General features: G+C 33.3%; 1 protein-coding gene across 1 annotated transcript in view; it reads left to right on the top strand.

Moving 5' to 3' along the window:
* Positions 1–24,760, top strand: part of gfra2a (GDNF family receptor alpha 2a) — a 179,849-nt gene that overhangs the window by 75,966 nt on the left and 79,123 nt on the right. The window contains exon 4 of the mRNA NM_001017996.1: positions 23,765–24,170. Within this exon, the coding sequence (NP_001017996.1) occupies positions 23,765–24,170 (406 nt within the window). The remainder of the gene's footprint in view (positions 1–23,764; positions 24,171–24,760) is intronic.

The following is a 24,760-nucleotide window of genomic DNA, read 5'->3' as shown; positions in this document are numbered from 1 at the left end:
ATACATTTATTTATATTGTAATTTAACGTAAGTTACTGTTTATACTAATACTGTTTACACTAATACTGTTTAAGTTATCTTTGTCTTTTATTATGGTGTCATTATTGTCTTTCTTCTGATAAGTGCTTGTTTGTGGAATAGCCCTTATATGGAGCTGGTTTGGGCATGTGTTATGCAAGTTATAAACCTTGCCCAAATTCACAAAAAAAAAAATAAAAATAAAATAAAAATAAAATAAATAAATAAATAAAAAAGAACAAGCTCATGTGTTTATGCATCTTTTGTAAATTAGGCAAAAAGTTCAGATGTGCATATTAATGCAAAAAAAATGTACGCCGTTTTTAGTGAATGAAATTCATTGTTTTTAATATTGTATCGTCATGTTAACTACATATGAACTATGTAGAGAGATACATTCCTATTTTTGTTTTGCCTCTTTTGACTCTTACAGGGAAAGCTCATTCAAAAAATACAAATGTGCTATTAATTTACTCCAAGATGTACTGCAGGTAGGACATTTTTTGTTAGAAGTACATTGAAGTAGATTGTGTTGATTTTTGGTGATTCATATGCTTGAAGTGAGTATGGTTCACGTAAGCTGAATGCAGCCATTTTTTTTTCTTCTTTCTATAAGCTTTACCTACATTTACGTATTTTTACTAGCAAGTAACCATGCAATAAGTGGAAGTGGAAAATGATGTACATTCAGCCAAATTCACATAATAAAGCCTTGTAGTCTTACCGAGCAGCCCTCTGTTTCACATTAACCTGCTGATAAACCTGTCAGGCTTTGTTCTGTGATAACAATTATCCCTTACATAAAAGAAATAAACATACAACTAATATATTGGGAAATATGAAATCAATATCTGTGCCTCCCGACGAAATGCTGAGGCCTACAAAGCTAAACGATCAGTCTGTGCTAAAAACAGAACATTATTTTCAACATTATATGCTTTAATCTACAGCCTCAGGCAAATGTAATAATGTGACATCTGGTTTGCCAACAAATCATTCTAACAAACTGGTTGTGAGGAGCTGCATGATTCAGTTCAGTTAATAGGACTGAACTATCTGATAAATCTGCGGACGTTTTTTGCTATTTCTGCTGAGAATTTTTTAAAATATTAAAATTATGTGGAATAATTTTAGGAGTATCACAAGTAAAAACTTAATATACAGTATGAACTTTAAAAAAATGATAATACATTTTAAATTGAATCATGTTTACAATGCAAATCAAATGAGATTATCTTATTTGGAACCAAAGCAAGTCTCTCATATAATATATCTACTAGACAGAAAATACTTTTTTACAAACTGTTTTGTAAATAAATCATATGAACATTTGAATATTACTATTATTATATCACAACAATATTAGTGAAAGTAATTTAAACACACATAAATTAACACACATTTACTCAAGTAAATTCATAGACTAGATGGGCTAAAAATCTGCAGAAATCTGCAAATTTTTGCACTTGCAGATTCTGTGTGGGCCTGCTTATGGCTAATCAATCAAAAGTGTCTTTGATGAATACATTATACATATAATGGTGGTTTTATTCGCTAATTCAGTGCTTCAGGTACAGCTACAGGTTTTAAATCTGACCCAAAAGCAGTGGAAGCTACATGGATGTGTGAACTGAGCACTTAAAGAAGTGGTGACAAAATTCAGTAATTAATTTTCCTTTGGCTTAGTCCCTAAATTATTAGGGGTCGCCACAGCGGAATGAACCACCAACTCATTCAGCATATGTTTTACAAAACGGATGCCTTTCCAGCTGCAACCCAGTTCTAGGAAACATGCATACACTCTCACATTCACACATACAGTACACTACAGCCAATTTCGTATATTGAATTCACCTGTAGCGCATGTCTTTGGGTTGTAAGGGAAACTGGAGCACGTGGTAGTAACATGCAAACTCTACACGTAAATGCCAACTGCCCTAGCTGGGACTCGAACCAGTGTCCTTCTTGCTGCAAGATATATATATATATATATGTGTGTGTGTGTGTGTGTGTGTGTGTGTGTGTGTGTGTGTGTGTGTGTGTGTGTGTGTGTGTGTTTGTTTAGAAATGTTATCTCTTACATGTTAGTTCATTTGTTCATTCATTCGTTTATTGATTCTTTCATTATTTGTTCAATTATTCTTTCCTATGCCTTATAGTTCATGAAACATGTTGAGCTGATGAGGACCAGGTTATTAATTTCATATGCTTTACATCCACATTTCAATTAATTACTGGGTGCTTTAATAACATTGTGTAATTATTATTTTAGTGTGTGATTACAGAACAGAGAAAGAGTCCTCTTGTCCTAGGCTAATGTTCAGTTATGTTTTATTTATTTATTTATTTATTTATTTATTTATTTATTTATACATTTATTTATTTGTTTATTTGTTTAAACTATTTATTTATTATGCCAATTGTTTCACTATAAGACTTCTGCATATCTATGGTCAGGAGGAGTGTACATTCTGCATTTCCTGACAGACTTCATATACAGTATATTTATAGTAATAATAACGCTTCACTTGTATGACATGAATACCAAAAGACCACAGTTTCAGCTAGAAAGCTTTACATTTAGGTAAATTATCTGCTAATTAAAATTTTAGGATTACAGATTAAATGTCTTGAATATGTTGAATGTTAGAGGTCGTTCAGTGACGCAGAATAAAGATGCTTCATAATTACATTAAAAAGCAATAATAATTAAACAGTCTCATATTTGGGCTTTACTTTTCCTTCCTGGTAATACATAGAGCAATGCAAAGTGGGGACGAGTAATCCATCACACTGGATTTTAATCACTGCATAGATACTTGATTTGATTTGGTTTATTTATTTTCCAGCAGAAAAAAAAAAAACTTACATAAAAAAGTCTTTAACAAAAAATCATGAGCGTGATCGAAATGGAGCGAGATGAAGCACAAGCTTATTATTTTCCCACCCCATCACCACACACATCATTCTACTTATTTCTTCTTTTTTCATGGGACATATGAGCTTAACATGAGACATATTTTATCCTTTTGGCATGTTTAACATAATATATGCTTGATTCTATTTGTACATTCACAATTTTTAACAAAGACACAAAAAATACACAGTATTGCAAACAGCCATTAATTGAAATTTCATCATATATTTCTTGTTTTATTATTTTTCAATCACCTATTTTTATTATTATATTCCTTTAATAAGATATATTTATGCAAATTTTTTAAATCGATAATAATAAATACATTTTTTTTATTGAATAATATCCTGACATTGTTTGAGAATCTGTTCTAGACAGTTCCAGAATTTCACATTACATACACACATAAACTTTTTTTTTAAGTTGTCCTAATTTTCAACCTCCTAAAATGTTGTTCTTCTCTGAGATTATAACCCCCTTGTCTGTCTTCAAAAAACTTTTGTATTAATTTTGAAAGTAATTTTTTCCTAGCTTTAAAAATAAATCATGCTGTATTAAATTTAACCAAATCATTGAACTTATCTTCAATAAAAAATAAAGGATTCTCTAAATACCCCACATTTTGCATCAGTCAAATAACTTTTTTCTGCATTTTACATTAAGATTGTAAGTTAGATTATGTATTCCCTCAAATCACTGTATATATAGTTAATTACTTTAAACACTTTGCAGCAAGATCTCACAGCAATGTGTAACTTTTTTGATTTAGTGGCTAATTCGTATGAATTTGTACAATCTCATTCATAAAGTTTAGTACGATTTGCTTCTCCCAAATGACGGTTGAGTTTAGGGGTGTGGTTAGGTGCCACGCCTTCTTTTTAAAACTGTATAAATGGGGTATATGCACAAGGAATTTTAATTTCAGTCAGCCAGCCCCAGGGCTTCCGATAAATTGTCATCCCATGTTTAAGATCTGATTTAAAAAAAAAAAAAAAAAAAAAAAAAAAAAAAAAAAAAAATATATATATATATATATATATATATATATATATATATATATATATATATATATATATATATATATATATATATATATATCTTTACTGCCTGGCTGAGATACGATATTGAAAGTGTGTATCAGACCAAACAAGAAGCACTGCATTAAATTATATAAATTATGTCTTTAAAATATGGAAATGAATTTTACCCTAGTGTTTTTAACGAAATTTCTGCGCTAGCCTTCTGCTAATGAGGTAGCCTGCGTTTAAACGGTCTTTTGTCTCTTTTTACACTTTAACAACCCTATCGATTAAACCCAGTTTAATTAACTGATAATATTTAAATTACATTACATCATCGATGCTGCATAAGGAACCTTATGAAATTGAAAATAGTCAGAACGGAGGTTCATTATTGGCTGAAAAACACTAGCTGTGCATATAGCCCATTTGTACGAATTAGCCACTAAACTGACAATACGTAAAACAGTTCTGTTTTCTCATGAGATCAGCCTATTTCATATAAATGAGCAGTGCTAAATGTAATAAATATGAATGTATGAACACATTTCATTGTTTGACCTACTGACATTAAGATTATGTGTTCCTTCTCCCCATGTTACACCTTTGAGAGTCTTCTTCACCCTCCTGATTCAAAAATATAGCTTCAAGCAGTAAGGTTGGCACCAAAGTTAATTAGAAGTGACAAGTTAGTGAATATTATGAAATCATGAATATACTCGATAATATTACTGAGCTAACTTAATTTTATAGCATATGTTATCAATTGTCCTAAAGGCCCTTCCTCTCATAAAATTCTCTAATTTTTAAGAACACAATACATTTGACATTATTAATTTTGTTAATTAAAATACTTTTAATACACTGCATGACCCTTCAATGCATCAATATTCTAATTTTCAAGCTTGTAGCATGCACATATTGCTACAGAACATCATGTTATTATGACAAACAACCGTTCTGACAAAATTGGTCAAAACTGTAAAGATTTTACAAGTTAGACTGTAAAACATAACCTTCAGCCACTGACATCATTCCCCCTTTCAAGCCCTCCTTCATTCCCTTCAAAGAGAAAAACACTGTTAAACACACCCAACACAACCTTAGTTTGAGACATTGTTATCTTCTCTCTTCTACCTATTACCTTGTGCATATTGTTTTTTTTTCCCTTTACTGCTGGCTATATTAACTGTAAAAGCACATTTGAAATTCATACTTCACTGTTGCCTTTGTGCCCTTTCAAGGGAGGAATGTAATGAGACTTTGTTTACCGTGTGCCATTGCTGTCAATGGGGAATGAGATATGGTTGGCGTTATATAAACAAGCTTGGGTCACAGTCACTGATTATTAAACCAACAACAAGATGGTGGCTTTGCAGGCTGAAGTTTGAAAGTAAACAGGTTTTAGACTAGTGGACAAGCTCAATCAAATGGGCTATTTAATGAGGCATCAAATAAAAAAGAAAAAAATCTATGACTGTTCTAAAAATAAAAAAGAAGCTTTCAAAAAAACCTGCTGCAAAACATATATTTGAACACATGGCAATCAATTTCATCTATTCAATATCATGGCAATTCAAATTCATCTATATCATCTCAGTGATTGAAAACCTGCCCAATGCTATAAAGTTAAAATGGAGAATGTATGATAAATATTATTAGAGGCCAAGGACCGATGGTGCGAAGGGGAACACTCCCCCCTAGTGGTCCGGAGATAAAAAAAAAGCTTTTTTTTTGCTTAAAATTGCTTAACCCTTTGTCCAAAATTCATAAATTTTTCTCTTCACATCGAGTCGAATAATGCCTGATTTTCCCAGTTCAGCGATTTTAAATTATGACAAAATTTGCTATATTTTACAGACGCATTGGTGAATATATGCTTATATATTTAATTTGTCAGTAACAGCTTCCGGTGAAGTGTATGCCATTATAAAATTAATGCGTTTCAGGTCTGTTTTCTTTAAAAATCTGCGATCTCCACTGGCTGAGTGATATGCGATATAAAGTGGGTCTCGGATTTTACAAGAAGCACTACATTAAATTAATTTTTTTCCCTGCCATGTCTTTAAAATATGAACATTTAGTTTACCCCAGGATTTTAAATGGAGCTTCTGCGATAACCTGCTGTTTCTGACAGGCATGCATGAGTAAATTACATTTTGTCTTGTTTTACGCTTGAACAACTGAATGCTTAAGTCTGTTTAATTGATTGTCTTTTAATTAAGTTTATTAGTCTGGAAAGAAAAACTAGCTCCGCATATACCCTATTGTTATGAAAGTTGCTATTGTGTCTTTGGGACTGAAGGTGCTTAAAAAGTTTTGTTGCAGCGCGACCTTTTGGTCAAATGTTATAACAGTATATCTTAAAATGATATTAACTTTTGACAAATTTTGTTTATTGTTATGGTACTTGTCTTGATAGATTAATTGTGTTGTCCTGAGAATATCAATACCAATTCTCATGTGGTCTCCCATTTTTGTTCAAATCATTCTTTTTTTAAGAACGAACATTGGTCCAATCTTCACCAAATTTGTCTCAGGTCATCTACAGACCATGTACACCAAAAGGTATGGCATTCGTGTTGATAGACAAAAATTTTGTCATTTAGTACATGTGCAAACTTAATGTAATTTTGACAGATGACATACAGGCTGAATCACTGCAATGGTGTTTTGCAAAGTATTGAAACCAAACTTAAGATGTGTGATCTAGACCTGACATTGACCAAACTACATCAGTTTGCTCCACCTTCTTGATAAAGTTGACAAACAATTAATATCAACTATCAATAGAAATCTTAAACATTTTTTCAAATGACTTTTGAATAGTTTTACCTATTGTTGTGAGACTAGTTTTGCAGATTCCCTGGGTCATACAGAGAACATTGATATCATTTATTCCCTTATTGACCCAACTTCCTGTCCATCTTGAATTAGCTTGAAAATCTGTTGATTTGAACTCTCCATAGATTGTTAGCCCAATTTCCACCAATTCCCACAAAATTTCGCTCAGACCATGCTGCCAAAAAGTTATAGAATTTCCACATTGCTTTATAGCTTGTTGCCATGCTTGTTTATTATGTGGCCACTGTGCTGCTTGGCCCCGATAATTGCTGCTTGCAGCTATATGTATTTCTGACTCTGTGTTACATCTACAGATATATAAATTGGATCCTAGTATTAGTTATGAGCATTTCTTCAGATTACAGTTTTCTGGTTTGTTTTTTATCCAGTTTGAAGTTAATTGCTCTTCAAAATATATTGTTGAATATATGAGAGCAATTTCACAATAAAATGGAACATTTGCTGTTCTCTTTATGGCATGACAGCTGTAAAATAAATATGAGTAAAATACATTGCATTTACCAAAAATACATTAGAAACATATATTTCTAAAACTTTACAAAAGAATTGTATGTGTTCTACAGTATTTATTAATCTCAGATACAGCTCTTTATAATACAATATTGCAAGGAGTGCACATACTGTAAGTGGAAAGCAGGTGTGCATGCATATTTAAAAAAAATATATATATATAATAATAATAATAAATTGCAGCAGTCAGCTTTTGCATACAAGCGACGTGGACATTTCAGCACTTTGATACCCAAAGTACTGCAAAATCCTTAATGTACCCCTGCATCATCCATTCATCCATCCATCTATCCATTCTACGCTTATTATCTAGAGCTTGGCCATAGGGGGAGCAGTCTCAACAAGGAACCCCAGACACCTTATCCAGCTTCTCTAGGGGATCCCAAGGCATTGTCAGGCAAGTAGAGAGGCATAATCCCTCCAGTATGTCCTAAGTCACCCCCTGGGTCTCCTCCCAGTGGGACAAGTCTGGAACACCTCCCTAGGTAGATGTACAGGTCTCGCCCAAAACAGATACTTGGGCCACCTCAGCTGGCTTGTGGAGGAGCAGCGACTCTACTCCAAGTTCCTCTGGGTGACAGAGCTCCTCACACAATCTATAATGGTGCGTCCTGCCACTCTGTGAACTCATTTCAGCCAATTCTATAGGAGATCTTGTCCTTTTGGGCTTGACCCAAAGCTCATGAACATAGGTGCGAGTAAGAATATTGTATATCAATAGTGTTGTCCTTAGGTTCAGCTACTTCTTTACCATACCTGAACAGTACATTAACTACATTTCTGCTGTCACTGCACCGATCCATCTGGCGATATAGTATGAATTTGAGTAGTATGAATGGAATGTAGATGTACTACATCTGGCATTGGTCATTATCACTGGAAGTGATAATTATTAACTATTTAGTTGCATTGCTTCACTCTCATTAATGAGCTCTTTTATGTGACACCATGGGATAGTGCACTGTTTATATGTGCACTACAGAATTTCTCTTGAAGTAATAGGTCACCTGGCTACTTCTTGCATATTCTTATGCACTTTTATACACCATTTTTACAGGTATTAAATAGTATTTTGGTTATTTATTTCACTAATATGGCAACAAAACAACATTAGTGTTCCATTTGGGATGACACTACATACATATACTATGCTGTTATGAAAGTGCGTAAGTACATAGTCCATAAGTGCATACTGTACCATTTGGGACACAGCTCAAGAATTTGAACATACTACTGAGCAATTAAGAAGAACATTTTGTGTCACTGATGGGAAACAGGTGAGTCTGTAACTAAGAGGGCGTTATGGGAAATGGAGTCTAGTAAGTAAAAGACAGTGGAAACCTCTCGCAAAGAATGTGATAAAGAGCATTTACTAGATTCAGATCTGTTTTTTTTTTTCACTTAAAGTGTATATATTTTGATTGAGTTATTGGTTTGTTCAGTGTTGTTAATATGTTTGAATTCCATACCACTAGTTTACCTAGACTCACATTATTTGATGGTCCGTTTGTTGAATAGAAGTTACATCGCATCTACATGCCAACTAATTCTCATTAGATTATAAGTAGACTGTTAGGTTGGGGTTAGGGTTAGTGTAATTTGACATGTACTTAAGTTTCTTATAGTCAGTTAAATGTCTGTTGAAGGAGCAGTATCAACAGATATTAAGCACACAGTCTACTAATTCTCATATGGACCTTTAAATTAAAGTGATACCATTTAGTTCATGTCCACAAAAGCTATTTAATTCTTTACAGGTCCAAGAGAGGGTCAAAAGCCTTACATAAAAGCAAGTTTCTTACATAATCACTTTATTAGCATTATAAACGCACCTCTGGGAATTGTTCTATACAAAAGTTTGAATCTCTCTCTTTCTTGTTCTATCGCAGTATCTGTCTTTTCCTGTCTCTCCTAACTAAGTATGATAATGGGAGATGAGTAATGAGAAGTAAAGAAAGGCTTGCCATTCTCCTCACAGCAACAGTAGAGGCTAAAGAGTTTGTAACGAGCTCTTGCACCTCAGAGCAGATTACATCTAAACTGTGGCACTTCCACTAATTGCAATTAACACAGCCAGTGCCAAGAGCTGTGAATAACCTAGACTGAACCTGCTGTCCCTTTAGCCATCCATTACACACATTCCCAGATTATTCACACATTAAATACCCGTGAGTGATCAGTATTGTATAAGCGCATTTAGTATTAGTATTTGATCATTAAAGTCCACTAATTATACTTATTTGTTGTGGAAGTGAAAGGTCTGCACAGATTCACAGCTCAAAGTGTTAATAAGTTATAGGGCCCTATTATACACCCGGCGCAATAAGACACAAGACGTGTTTGGTGCGTTTTATTGCTATTTTTAGACCAGCACAACCCTAATTTTCATGTTTTGGGTCACACTGTTTAAATAGCAAATTCATTTGCTTCACTTTGTGTAATCATGGGTGTGCTGGTCTATAAAGAGGTGTGTTAAGGCACATTGTGGGTGCATTGCTATTTTGAGAAACTGAAACCACGCAATTGACCAAGTTAAACCGGTACTGAGTGAAACTCCATCGCAGAGCACGTTAGTTATGCACCTATGCGGGTTCAAAACCTAATACACACATGATGTACATCAATGCACAAATATTAATGTAAGTAAAGAGTAAAAGTAAAGTAAAGAGAAAGTGAAGAAGGCTCGTTCTTTATCCTCGTGCTGCAGCCGGTTTGTTAAATTGCTTTCTTGCTAGTAAAGCATTTAGTTTTTCCACTTACAAAGTAAACTATGAAAATAGCAAATATGCCATAGCAGGACGCAACTGACTTTAGACCATGCGCAGCGATGCAAACCGAGCCTCAAGATGCTGTTTGTTCAGAGATGCTCTTCTCAGATTGTAACAAGTGGTTGTTTAAGTTACTGCTTGCTTTCTATCAGCTCGAACCAGTTCGGCCATTCTCTTTTGATCTAGATATGGTTGTGCATTAAAATCCAAGTAGATTGCAGTTTCTGAAATACTCAGACCAGCCCGTCTGGCACCAACAACCATGCCATGTTCAAAGTCACTTAAATCACCTTTTCTTCCCCATTCTGATGCTTGGTCTTAATCACAGCAGATTGTCTTGACCATGTCGACCTGCCTAAATGCATTGAGTTGTTGCCATGTGATTGGCTGATTAGAATTTCGTATTAACGAGCAGTTGGACAGGTGTATCTAATAAAGTGGCTGGTGATAGTAAGTTGCTTGTCTGTCCCTCCACAGGAAACCTTTTTTTTCCCCTCATTTTGGCACAAGTTTTCTCTTTTCTGATTGGCCAATATGGCTGGGTTTAGACCAAACATGAATAAATGAGTCAAATTCACAGCAAACACATCCAGAATTGTATGTCATCCACACCCTTAACATTCATCACAGGGTATTTTTCCCCCATTTTAATAAGGACAGAGATTTTATTTTTAAATGAAATAAATGAAACTCTATTTATAAAAATACCCATGTACGTGTGGACATTCCCTGAATCAATCGTTTCAGATATTGCAAGAAAAGAAATTTCAACGTAATGTTTTACCTGGATTGTGTCCTTCCATACTGGTTTCAGAACATCAAACTTCAAGTGTTGTTCCAATTGGATGAACACGATTGATTGTTCTGTGAGTGAGTGAGTGAGTGAGTGAGTGAGTGAGTGAGTGAGTAAGTGAGTGAGTGAGTGAGTGAGTGAGTGAGTGAGTGAGTGAGTGAGTGACTGACTGATTGATTGATTGATTGATTGACTGACTGCTCGACTGATTGGCTGGCTAGTTGAAGATACCTTCAAATCTATATTTTGTTTTGCATACTAGGGTTAAATACACCCATAATCCTTAAAAACTTAATTCAATTTATTAAATTGTAGAGGATTTCAGACAGAAACTGTGACCTGTATTCTACCAGGATTGCAGTTCTTTGGTCATAATTTGTTTTAGAGGCTGCAGAATTACAAGGCAACCCTTCAGAAATCTTGCTGAGAAGTAGAAAACAAAAGAGGAAAAAAAAAACTATAAATCTTTTTTATTCCTTTGTCACTTTCAATGTTTTATCTGACTATGGAGTTTTTGTGACCTAAATGATCCTCTCCAGAGGAGGTTTATGGTTCTCTATTTCTCTCTGATGTCAAATAAAATTCAGTATGTCTTTTGCGCTCCTGATTTGAATGAAGGAAACCTTGGATTTATGAAACAGTCATGCCACTTTATTTGTCGTGGACCTGAGGCAGCTGTGAAACTCAGCATATCTGAATATTTCCAAGCATAGTGTCCTGTTTCTTTATATTTGGTTCCTCTCTGTTCTTTAAGATGGGACCCAGCAAGCAAAACCCTTTTTTCACACCTCTGAATTTTGAGATTTGGGCCCTTTGTTTATTCATAAAAATGTTTTCCATATTTGTAAATGTTTATAAATTTGTAAAAAAAAAAATAAAAAATAAAAAAATATATATATATATATATATATATATATATATATATATATATATATATATATATATATATATATATATATATATATATATTATTTATTTATTTATTTATATTTCAAATTATATTAATATGTACAAATTATATTATTTTAGTTTTAAAATTTTGTAACAATGTAATTATTGTTTAATATTTATAAAAATAATTTTGTGGAAGTTAAATGATAATTATAACTTGATGTTTTTACCCTCTTCACCTGCAGTGTATTGCTTTAAGCAGATGTTTGTGAATTCTAAGCATCCGTGCTGCAGCATCTTCTGACCTCCAGATGCTGGACACTTTTTTATGTACGTTCTCAGCAACCAATTTCATACCTCATTTACAGCTTCTTCCTCCACTGTGAGGCACACACCTAAGACCGCTCTCTCTAAAACACACACATACACACACTCTTGACAAGAGAGAGCAAGGACTGCTGAATCAAATTTAGAAACACTCTAAAACCACACAGTATTATTTTTAGATCTGGGTAAGCTTTACTTGCCACGCATTTAGATTGTTGCAAATGGCTTTTGTCAATTGAGAGCAAGAACTTTTGTTGGGATATTTTTATTAGGGAAACCCATTATGGGATACTTTTACAACATCATTTTGTCTCAGTTTAAGTAAGGAAAATATATGTGTACAGTTTTTGTATTTACATTTGAACATCTCATGAAAACTTTCTGCCTTATTTACAACACGTAATTGATGAAGTGATGAGTTATTTTTTGCACAATTGAGTGCACAAGGTTGGTAATTTGCAAAATAGACATTCAAACCAGCTCCATATAAGAGCTTTTCAGAAAGTGGCACTTTAATTTATACAAACAAAACAAAATTATAAGATAAATTATGAATTGAGAAGAAACAATTATGAGTCCGAAAAATAACTTTAGTAATGAAAGTTTTGATTTTGGATGTGAAAGACACTTTCAGTTCTGAAAAACAAGTGCAGCAGGGTGCAACGCACTATATTTTTGTTGACTTTGGCATTTCAAAAGAGCGGTGTGCTGCACGTTTTTTGATGCTAAGCAACCAGACAGCATTAATGGTCTTGATGACCAGGTGTCTTTTTTGAAAGTAAAGTTTTCCAACTGCAGGCACTCAGACCACACCATCAAAAATACAAGGAACAAGAGATGAATGTGAGATGTGCGTAGAGCAAATAAGCCGTGTGCAAAACATTTGTCGCCAATATAAAAACATTTTTAAAAAGTGAAAAAAAAAACACATTTGGTGTGATCGGGGCTTAAACATCCTTTCATCATTTTCAAGGATTGCCAGAAGGTATGGTACAGGCATTTCAAAACACAATAACGTAATCAAATTTAATATTAAAATATTAAACGTAATATAGTACTAGGTTCCAACTCGTTATCTGCATTAAAAGGTTTAAACGGTAAGAGATCATTTTCAAGACAGGACATACTCTATCAAAATGACACAAAACATATATAAAAATCAATGAGAACACATTACATTTAATGTGAATACCCACAATTACAGCAGGAGTAAAGGTGCTACTGTTCCAAAGAGTTTGCGAGGATTATTTATGTTCCTGTTTATAAGGTTTGAAAAGAAAGTCTGCCTAGCACTGCTTAGTTCCATATTAAAAGCATGAAGACTGTCTTTATAGATATTATAATGGACTACTAGTTTTGTCTTTCTCCACATACGCTTAGCTTTTGTGCCCTGTCTTTTCATCATTTGTACTCTTGATGACCTTGTCCAAGATCCCTTTTGCCTACCAGTTATCTTCCTGACTTCAACAGGAGCATTGTCATCTATGAGAATCTTAACTTTAGAGTTAAACAAATCAAGGAGAGAATCAACAGAGTCTGCAGATATACCTGGTGCTAGCAATGTGGCCTTCATAAACTGCTCACTGGTGTGTCCACAATTGTGTGTGGGTCCTTGAACATGCTGAGTCATCAGTTCTTTTTCAACTCACAGCAATACAATTTTACAATGAGTGCAATCGTTTGTATTCAATACTTTTTTGTTATTATAATTTTCCATTTTCTATATCTGAAAAAAAAAATACAATAACTCAGAAACAAACAAAAAAATCAGTGTGTCTGTGTGTAAAAATGACAAAGTGCTTTTAGGGATACATATTTTCTGTTTAGCTCTCAATGTTGTTCAGTACTATGAGGCAATGTAAGAGTTTGTATGCCTGTGTTCTATGTTGATGTTAGTAGGTTTTACAGAGGACAAAGAGGAAAACCTGCACCAGTTCCTGAAGGTAGTGATGATAGTGAAAGCATTGCATCAGACAATGAGGTCATAGTAAGACATAATGAAGTTGAGGATAAAGAGGAGAGCAGCAGTAATGGTTGCAGTAGTGCTACATAAAACATGATACAGCAGGCCTACTGTTTGCTTGATTTTGTTTACTGTTACAATATTGTTTTTTGAAAAACTAAATAGTGTGTCACTTCTGGCAGCATGATGGGACAGTGGTTAGCACTGTTGAGACTAAGCTGAAGAGAAATAAATAAATGAATGAATGTTGCCCTTTTTTTCTTTTGGAAAAACAACAACAACAACAATAACAAAACATTACATTACTTTTTTGTGAAAAGACATTGTTACACTACTGTATTTGAAAGAAGATACTGTTACTATGACTACTAAAATGTATATTGGTACACAACTTATTTTGAAACAAAAGTATATTGTTTAAATACCATTTAAAATTCTAAAACATTGTTAGACAACTGTTTCTGAAACACGCATTTTTCATTATTTCACATAGAGTTAAAATGCATTTGAGTCTCGAGTTACATGATATTCTAAAAGTTAAGTTGATAGTTCTAAACCAAATTTAGTATATATATGTAGAACTTTTGTAAAAAAAAAAAAAAATAAATAAATAAATAAAGTTGTTGATGTTTCTGAAACACTAAGACATTGCTTGACTTCTTTCTAGACAGGGAAAAAGTATTTGAATGTGTGGAGTTTTATACAAGTTTCCAAAAATTATTTACTCTAATAAGACAAAGTTAGTTATAAATGACGACAAACTACAAGAGTCAGAAGTGTTTTTTTTTTTTTTTTTTTTTTTTTTTTAGATGTGATTTCATAATTAGTCCCACATAGAGTTAGGTTTTATGCCATTTAAATATGTTTGATTTAGTCAAATATATAGGCACTGCTGATGATGTGATGTTAAATCCTAAGAAAATATATTTTTATTTTCCAATATAAAAAAGCTCTAAGAAGATGCACTTGTCTTGTTTGTTTTTTTTTTTTTTTTTTTGTTTTTTTGTCCCCGGGGAGTGAAATTTTCCACTCTAAAAAGCTGTGGCATTGAGGTTATCAGTAGAGGAGCCTGTGTGCATTGATTGCACTTGCTCTAAATTGTATTGATTGCATGCAGGACTCCCTTCTTCATTTAACTGCCGAGATACTTGACCTTAGAGGCACACAATCAATTTGTGTGTTACTTCAACATTAAATAGCTGACAAATCCTTTTATTTGCATCCACATGTAAGCATGCCAAGAGTAAAATCACTAGCCTAGACCATCAAAAGATACATCTAAAACACAGACAAGGCTTGTCTTTAATAAGTAAAGATGTGTTTGATAAAAACATTTTTATGTTATATTAATGACAGGCTTTTGAACATGAGTTTTTAATCATTACTTGTATGTACAAGATCTATGATAAGCAAAAAAATCACTTCCGACAAAATAAATAAATAAATAAATATACTTATTTATATCAATCAGCCATTAAATAGCTTCAAAATGATTTCTCCCAGCTGCCATATTATGAGGCAATGCATATGCCTGCTCGCTTTTTAATTCAATAAATATAATTTTTCACTCATTTAAACAGTAAAGAGTTCAGACATTGAGATCGTTAGCACTATTCATGACTAGAAAATTGCATTTTTTAGTGAAATAATTGCTGTTCAATTAAAATAATTTTAAATTAAATTAAATTATATTATTTTTTTGTTTTGTTTTATTAATTTAATTTAAGCTTAGTCTCTTTATCAATCTGGGATCACCACAGTGGAATGAACCACAAATTTATCCAGCATGTTTTCTGCAACGGATGCACTTCCTGCTGCAATCCATCACTGGGAAATACACATACACTACGGACAATTTAGCTGACCTAATTCACCTATACTGCATGCCTTTGGACTTGTGTGGTAAACCGGAGCAACCTAAGAAAACCCACGTGAACACGGGGAGAACATCCAAACTCCACGGAAGAAGGGAGACCTAGCCGGGGCTTGAACCAGCGACCTCCTTGCTGTGAGGCGATACCCACTGCGTCACCCTGCTGCCTTTAATTTAATTTAATTTAATTTAATTTAATTTAATTTAATTTAATTTAATTTAATTTAATTTAATTTTATTTAATTTTATTTAATTTTATTTTAAATTTATTTTTATTAACAAAAATGTTATTTCATTAATTTTTTTTGTTTAAATTTTTTTAAATTTTATTTTAAATTTATTTTTATTAACTAAAATGAAAGTAAATGTTATTTTATTAGACTTTAATTTAATTTTAAATACATTTTTATTAACTTTTAATTTAATATATATATATATATATATATATATATATATATATATATATATATATATATATATATATATATATATATATATATTTTTTTTTTTTTTTTTTTTTTATTAATTTAATTCATCAGACAAGCTTATGAACATGTGTTATTAATCATGAGTCACTTCAGACAGCAAGGAATCAAAGAAAACTCTTCCGACAAACACCAAGATAGTTATTAATATCAGCCAGTCTCAGAATATCTTCAAAAAGACTTTTATAATGTTTCTCTGAGCCCTCTGACGCCATAACATGAGATAATTTATACATCTGCTCCCTTTTTATTTACATAAATATTATATTCCTGCTCATTTAGAGTAAACAGTTTAGACATTTAGATCATTAGCACTTTATTCATAACTAACAAAAATTGCATTCGGAGTGAAATTCATCTTTTGCTCTCTACAAGGGGTCTGATAAACCATCTGTTCTCAAAGTTATAGCATCACCCACTGGGTTTTATTAGTTTTCGAGCTGCCGTCAAGGCTGGAGACGCCATTAGGGCAACATATCAATGCCGACCTTCATTCAGTTGTAGAGGTCCAGAAGTTCCTCTCTGTCTCCAGCTGATCGTTCCCTAATCCCCTCAACACTTCATTCAGAAGCTACACTCGGAGACGTCGCACAGCTGGAAACATGCCCTTGTTTCCTTTTTTAATGCTTTATTTTATCTTCAATGCACTTATCAGCATTTTGCACTGTACACAGCTAGATATTCAGTATAATTAAATACACCCCCTTTTGTTCTTTTTTAAATTTGTATATTGATATTATTGCATTTTTACATAATCAGTTCAGTTACCACTTTACATTTTTAAGATAATGAAAAAGAATGAATAATGCATTAACAATTAAATGAGGTTCTAATTGTGACCTAAAACAAATAGAATAGTTGGTTATTAAAAATCAAAAATATAAGTCTTATTCAAATACAATAAAATAATAATAAGTATTTAGAAAATTTGTATTTAGGAAAGATCAAGAAGGCCGTATATATATATATATATATATATATATATATATATATATATATATATATATATATATACACATACATATATCATATATATATATATATATATATATATATATATATATATATATATATATATATATATATATATATATATATTTTTTTTTTTTTTTTTTTCTATGAAATTCTGTTGTCATGATCGCTAGGGGTGTTATTAACACTGGAGATCTATTCTAGTATTATTGCAGAACTACAATTTCCAGAACTCTTAGCCCCCATCAACTCCTGCAACACCTGACAATAATCAGGACACTCACACACAGACATAGCTGTACCTCTTTTTCACTGATTACATGAGCTGCGTCCCAAACCGTCTACTACTCAGTAGGTACTGCATTTGAATTTAAACGTATTACTCGGCCGTTAGAAAAGCAAGTTCTATACAGTATTAATATGAAAAGTATGAATGGAATTCGGACGTACTACATCCACCATTTTGTCATGGTCAGGTGACCTACCTGCATCAATTGCGTGGATTCTCTCCCATTCATGAATTCTCTTGCGGGGCATCATGGGATAGTGCAGCATGCATGGGATGCACACTTTGGAATCTCGCCGGAAGTAGTAAGTCATCCGGGTACTTCTCGCATACTGATTTTCAAATTCTATTAACTCGGACATACTACTCGCAGCTCACATACAGATTTTAGCATACTATATAGTATGGAAGTATGCGGTTTCAGACGCAGCCACGGACTATATATAGGCTGCGTCCGAAATCGCATATTTCCATAGTATAGCATGCTAAAATCACTATGCGAGCTGAGTAGTATGTCCGAATTCATAAAATTTTAAAATCAGTATGTGAGAAGTACCCGGATAACCTACTACTTCCAGCGAGAATCTAAAGTGTGCATCGGATGGACGCTATGCTATCCCATGATGCCCCACGTGAGATTTCATAATTGGGAGTGAAGCGACGCAACTCATACCGGTAGGTCATGTAATCATGACAAAATGGCGGATGTAGTATATAAGTTCCATTCATACTTTTCACATTCATACTGCATAGAACATACTTTTCTAACGGCCGAACATCTAAATTTAAATGCAGTACCTAGTAGTAGGCAGATTTGGACTCAGCCACTTCACTTTCTCATTCACATTGCTGAGTCTTGTTATCCTGTAGCATTATGAAGAGTTTTCCTTGACTTTTTTTTTCCCGTGCTGTGTTTACAGACCTTTGCTTTGTTTATTGATTTACACTTAAGCGATTTCTTCACCTATGACTGGACTACTCTTTTGATTGCCCTGTATGTACCCATTTGCTCATGAGATTGACCATTTCCTGACAGACTACTCTTGTAAATAAAGACACTGCATTTGGATCACCAACTCCTCTGCCTATATTGTATTTTATATTCATTGGGGTGTACTTATTTTATCTTATTTTATCTTAAATTGTTTCATTAGAATAGTTTGAGTTTGGTACTGACTAAATATCTCATTTTATACTGCGGGGCTTTTGAGTCCTTGACTCTTGAATCCCACAGTTAAAGTGGTTCCAGTTTTTGATGAGTTTTTGACCACATGACGGCTCCATATTTTGTATGGCAAATAATTTCTGCTCTTTTAAATAAATTCACAACCTGAACCTCAAAAAAAAAAAAAAAAAAAAGGCTTGAATAAGATATACAGTTGAAGTCAGAATTATCACCCGCCTTTAAAATTTTTTTTTTCTTTTCTAAATATTTCCCAAAGGATGTTTAACAGAGAAATGAAATTTTCACAGTATGTCTGATAATATTTTTATTTTAACCTGAACCTCAAAAAAAAAAAAAAAAGGCTTGAATAAGATATACAGTTGAAGTCAGAATTATCACCCGCCTTTAAATTTTTTTTTTCTTTTCTAAATATTTCCCAAAGGATGTTTAACAGAGAAATGAAATTTTCACAGTATGTCTGATAATATTTTTTTTTCTTTTGGAGATATTTTAAATAATGTCTTATTTGTTTTATTTTGGCTAGAATAAAAGCAGTTTTTATTTTTTCAAAAGTCATTTTAAGGTCAAAATTATTAACCCCATTAAGCTATTTTTTTTCAAAAGTCTGCAGAAAAAAAATTAATAAATAAATAAAAAAAAACATCATTATACTATAACTTGACTAATTACCCTAACCTGCCTAGTTAACCTAAATAACCTAGTTAAGCATTTAAATGTCACTTTAAGCTGTATAGAAGTGTCTTGAAAAATATATAGTCAAATATTATTTACTTTCATCATGGCAAAAATAGAATAAATCAGTTATTAGAAATGAGTTATTAAAACTATTATGTTTAGAAATGGGTTGAAAAAAATCCTCTCTCCGTTAAACAGAAATTGGGGTGGGGGAAATAAAATAAACAGGTGGGCTAATAATTCAGGGGGCTAATAATTCTGACCTCAACTGTAAGTGACTAAACCGTCACACAAAAACTAGTGCATGCCCTTCCAGGTGCAACCCAGCACTGAGAAACACCCATACACTTGCATTCACACACATCACATAAGAAAAATCACATAAGAGAGACTGACTTCAAGCCATGGACCCTTTATTGTTGCAGTGAACATTTACAGTGTGGAAGCATTAAAAGTGTCCAAGAAGAAGCAAAATCATTACATCCAATGACAAGAGACTGTTTAGACTACGTCACTGATAAGAAGATAAAGAATGCCTGCTGTAGACTGAAATCAACAAATGAGCTTAAACAATAAATAAATGTACTAGGCTATATAATGTTCCATTTTCAAATGCTCTCACAGACTGCATGTATTCTATCAGTGCTGCATGAGCTTGGTTTGCTTAGTGAGGGTTAAAAGTGCATAATAAGAATGAACATGTCAGTGCACATATTGATGTAATGTGTTCTTAAATTAATTTAACATTTAAAATTTATAGTCCATGAATAGCAAATGATTTAACTTGTACCTACACTGTAAAAAGTATATGATCTATTAGTCATGACAGCATGTTTTCAGTTCACTAGTTAATCATGTTCTAACTTAATTTTATAAGTTATGCAAGCTCAGTTTAACATACGGTCAATTTGATTCAGCTTAAAAATTTAAGGCAACAGTTTTTTTATTAATTTATTTTTATTTTTTTATTTTAGAGTGTGGAAACACACTTAAAAGAAAATGTCGCTGATGTAAGCTATACATTTTTAAATTGCAGGCTATAAGCTGTTATAATTTTCACAACATAATGCTCACTAAGTACTCGGAGTAGTGTTTAGAACAGATAATTTTACTAAATACAGCATGCCATGAATGTCTTCACGTGTGTTAGCCATAGTAGAAGTGGAATAATTGACTCTAGTCTGTTGAATTATTGGAAAATTGAAAGCTGGGTTTTGTTTAGGGATAGAGTTATGGTAAGGATTCAGAAAATATCATCATCTCTCTAAAAAATGCCAAAAGAAAAACTTCATAATGTTATGTATACCAATATGTGTGTGTTTGTGTTTGAGAGTACTGTATGTGTGTGTGTAAGTGTGTGTGTGTGTGTGTGTGTGCGTGTGTGTGTGTGTGTATTTTTTTTTTCTGCAGCTCAGTAGCTATGCTTCCATCAACCTACTTTTTATGTGCATTTTGGAATGTGACATTAAAAAAAAAAATCGCATGATGGAAATGCTAAGATGCAAATCAATTTTGAAAATGCGCATAAAAATGTATGCACACACTTGAGTAGGATAAACTTTTTATACCATAAGAACAAAAAATGTGCATAAACTACGATGGAGACGCATTCACTGAATAAATTCCATAATGTGCATCAAAAAGTCATGTGATGGGATTGTGTTTTGGTCATTCCAAAGTCTCTTAGCTAAGTTCGTCATCAAAGTGTTTTGCTATTATTACTTCCAGAACTGTGTGGCTCTGCTTATGAAGAGCTCCCAAAGATTATATAAAAAAAGGCCTACAGTGGCTTCTCGTACACACACCATTTCCCACTTTTATTTTTGATATTTGGCAAAAGTTTTAATGTAAGTGATGATTTTGTTCTTTTTGACTTATAGAAACATGATGAAAAACAAGATGGCAACAGTGCTTTATTTGCAAGTGTTTTATGCAATATTACCATTTTGCGCAGAAGGCTAATATGCATCTTTGGATGGAAACATACAGTAGCTAGTGAGGACACTGACTCAGATATAGGAATTCATTGTTGTACTGGGGTTTGTCCTATTCATCTGTCAAGAACTGTAAATAAGACTTATTTTTGTATATTGGGAAGAGTTTGTTTTACTGTTGATTATCAGTTTGCAGCATTAACCTTGTAGATAGGGCTGTGCAAAACATGTTTATATCTTTATATGGAGTTCTATGAAGTAAAACAGCAGATTAGTGTGTCTGTCTGTGTTGCTGAGCTGCTTATTTTAATGTTCTCAGAGATGCAATGTTTCTCTCACACACATGTATGGAGTCAATCTAGGGCCATATATACTTGCAAAATAAAATTAAGTTTTGCAAACAAAAAAAAAACAAAAAAAAGTATTGGGCAATAATAAATAAATGAATAAATAAATAAATACAAATCCTCAAAAAATGCAATAAAGCTTTTTTTTTTTTTTTTTTTGCCAGAAAAATAACTGCAAAGGGAAAATTAAGTTTTGAGAAATAAAAATTACATTTGACAACAACAAAAAAATAACTTAAAATAAAACTGTCCAGTCAATTGCAATGCTCATTTTGATTAGCTTTTTAGTCAGCCATGAGTTTGCGATGCAGTCGTCACTTTGCACTTCAATTTGAGGCCTTGATTTGACAAGGGGGCGGACAAGGGATCTTAAGCATTTACGGCAGGCCCGGACCTACTGGGCTGTAAAACTACCTCAGTGAAACTGTGTCTCCAGGTGATGACGTTGCATAAATGGAGGCAGGTCTTGGCCTGCCGTAAACACCCAAGTTCCCTTGTCAAATCAGGGCCCCCACATTCTTTTTTTTGTTTGCAAATTTCATTCTTATTTTTTAAGACTTAATTTTCCCTTTGCAGTTCTTTATTTTTGATAGCAAAATTTAGTTTTATTTGTCAAAAATTAATTTTTGCTTTGCAATTTTTGGAGATTTGCTTTTATTTATTTAATTTTGCTCAATACTTTATTTTTTGTTTGCAAAATTTTCTTTTATTTTGCAAGTGTTTACAAGGGTTAACTGAAAATGATTTCGATTTTTACTTGATTTGGCAAAATTTTCAAGAAAGAAAAAAAAGAGAGAAGTTAATTAGCTATTTTTAGTCACATATATTAAATAATGTGTCAAAAACAATGTCAGTAAATCTATAATTAATTTTTTTACAAATATTAAATATATATATGCAAAATATAAAGTGTTCTGCAAACAAAAAGCCATATGGAAAATGTGCAGGTATTTTATTGCAGTTCAAAATTATTTAACAGAAGGTGGCTGACTTGCCAAACTCACAGCAAATTGTGCAAAACATCAGTATATATTTATTACTTGTGTTGTTCCCATGTAAATGTCTGCTTCTAAGACGTCAGAAACAGAAATTTCGTTTACCTTTAAAATTTCATGTTGCTATCACTTCAAGGTACTGTTTGTTACCAGGTTACGGGAAAAAAAAAAATTGCATGCCCAAAACATCAAATCAGATTAGAGAAACCGAAAAGCAATATGATGTTTGCAACATCACAGTGAATGTACATGTAAAGACTTAAAAGAACAAACTTAAAATGCATGCAATTGACAAATAGTCGCAGGCAAATTAAACATTAGAGGTGAGGCAGCACTGTCCCGATTGGGCCAGTAATGATCCTGTCCACTTTCCCAAGCATATCTTGCGCTGGCCCCGGTCCATAGGGCATTCCTTATTGCTTAACCCTGGTATACATGGCCCTAGATTGACTCCATACACATGCAAGCACCCACGCATGACACACACACACTACACTCCATATAGTATATACAGTAGTAAGCCAAAACTATGGTAAGCTTTTTTTTGCACTGCAACTGGTGATCAACAGTAAAAAAAATTAAATTGTACCTCTTCTCAACTGGGAAAACCAGTAACATTTAAAAATGCAGAATTATATGGTGTCATTGCTTTCCAATCAAAAATGTCATTATGATGGAAGTCAATGGGCAAACACAGCCACGAACATAATGAAACAGTAAGAAATTTGCCCAAAGTATATTGTTAAATTTTGAAAAAGTTCAAAGCATTTCCTAAAATGTGTCAAAATAAGATTTGCCACCAAAAATCATTCCATTCATCATTCTACAGAGTAACTTGTGGCCAAATCAAGACTTACACTAGAGTGGATGAAAACATCCCTAACAACATTCAAGGGTTAATTTACTCTCATAAACTCATCTGTCCTGTGTCCCCTTGCAGGCATGCATTCAGGCACCAGTAAAGGCCAGCCACACTGCACTGACCCGAGCCGCCCTTGCAACCCCTGTCTGGATGCTACCAAAGCCTGCAACCTGAATGAAAACTGCAAGCGTCAGCGCTCCAACTACATCTCCACCTGCACACGTGCACAGACACAAGGCCAGCAGCCCTCACAGACGCAGACACAGGAAGGCTGCAACCGAAAGCGCTGCCATAAAGCCCTGCGGCAGTTCTTCGAGCGAGTCGACACGCAGTACAGCTACGGCCTGCTTTTCTGTGCCTGCAAAGATCAGGCCTGTGCTGAGAGGAGGAGGCAGACCATCGTTCCCTCATGCTCCTACCAGGACAAGAACAAGCCAAACTGCCTGCAACTGCGCAACACCTGCCGCCTCGATGTGCACTGCAGGTAAGAGACACAATGTGCTTTATGATGAAAGATGTAAGGTTATTACATCTGACATCACAGTTTATGAGTCCAAATGTTCTATCATAACGAGGAAGTTCTGGGTGATTATTTAAAATGATATTCATGTGCATTTTAGCAGTGAAACTGGCTCTGTAATGAGTTGTAAATCTTCAGGACCTGCTTTCAGCGTTTACTACACTGTTAGACATTCAGTTGTATGTATTTAGGTCAATAACTTACTTGTAAATGGGTTTTATAGTAGTAGGGACCTACTGCAGTGCTCTTTATTACATTTTAATTTTACAGTATGACAATTTTTACAGTAGTTTTACTGTAATTTATTCACATTTTACACTAGAAGTACAAAACTTGTATTTTTAGTATTAAATACTGAATTTAATACATTCCAAACAATTGACTAATATTTTCATCAACTGTCACATTTTTGTCTTCAACTACAGTGGCAGTACTTAAATACTTTATTTACAGTAGAATACCACAAATTCCTAACAGCGCGGGAACTTACTGTTATAATAAAAATGACCCACAATGCAGTGTTTACTACTGTAGTAAACCGTAATGAATGTATG

Source organism: Danio rerio, chromosome 8, assembly GCF_049306965.1.
Source record: "Danio rerio strain Tuebingen ecotype United States chromosome 8, GRCz12tu, whole genome shotgun sequence".
Classification (NCBI taxonomy): domain Eukaryota; kingdom Metazoa; phylum Chordata; class Actinopteri; order Cypriniformes; family Danionidae; genus Danio; species Danio rerio.
Note: the sequence above shows the minus strand (reverse complement) of the source record. Positions and strands in the feature narration are given on the sequence as shown.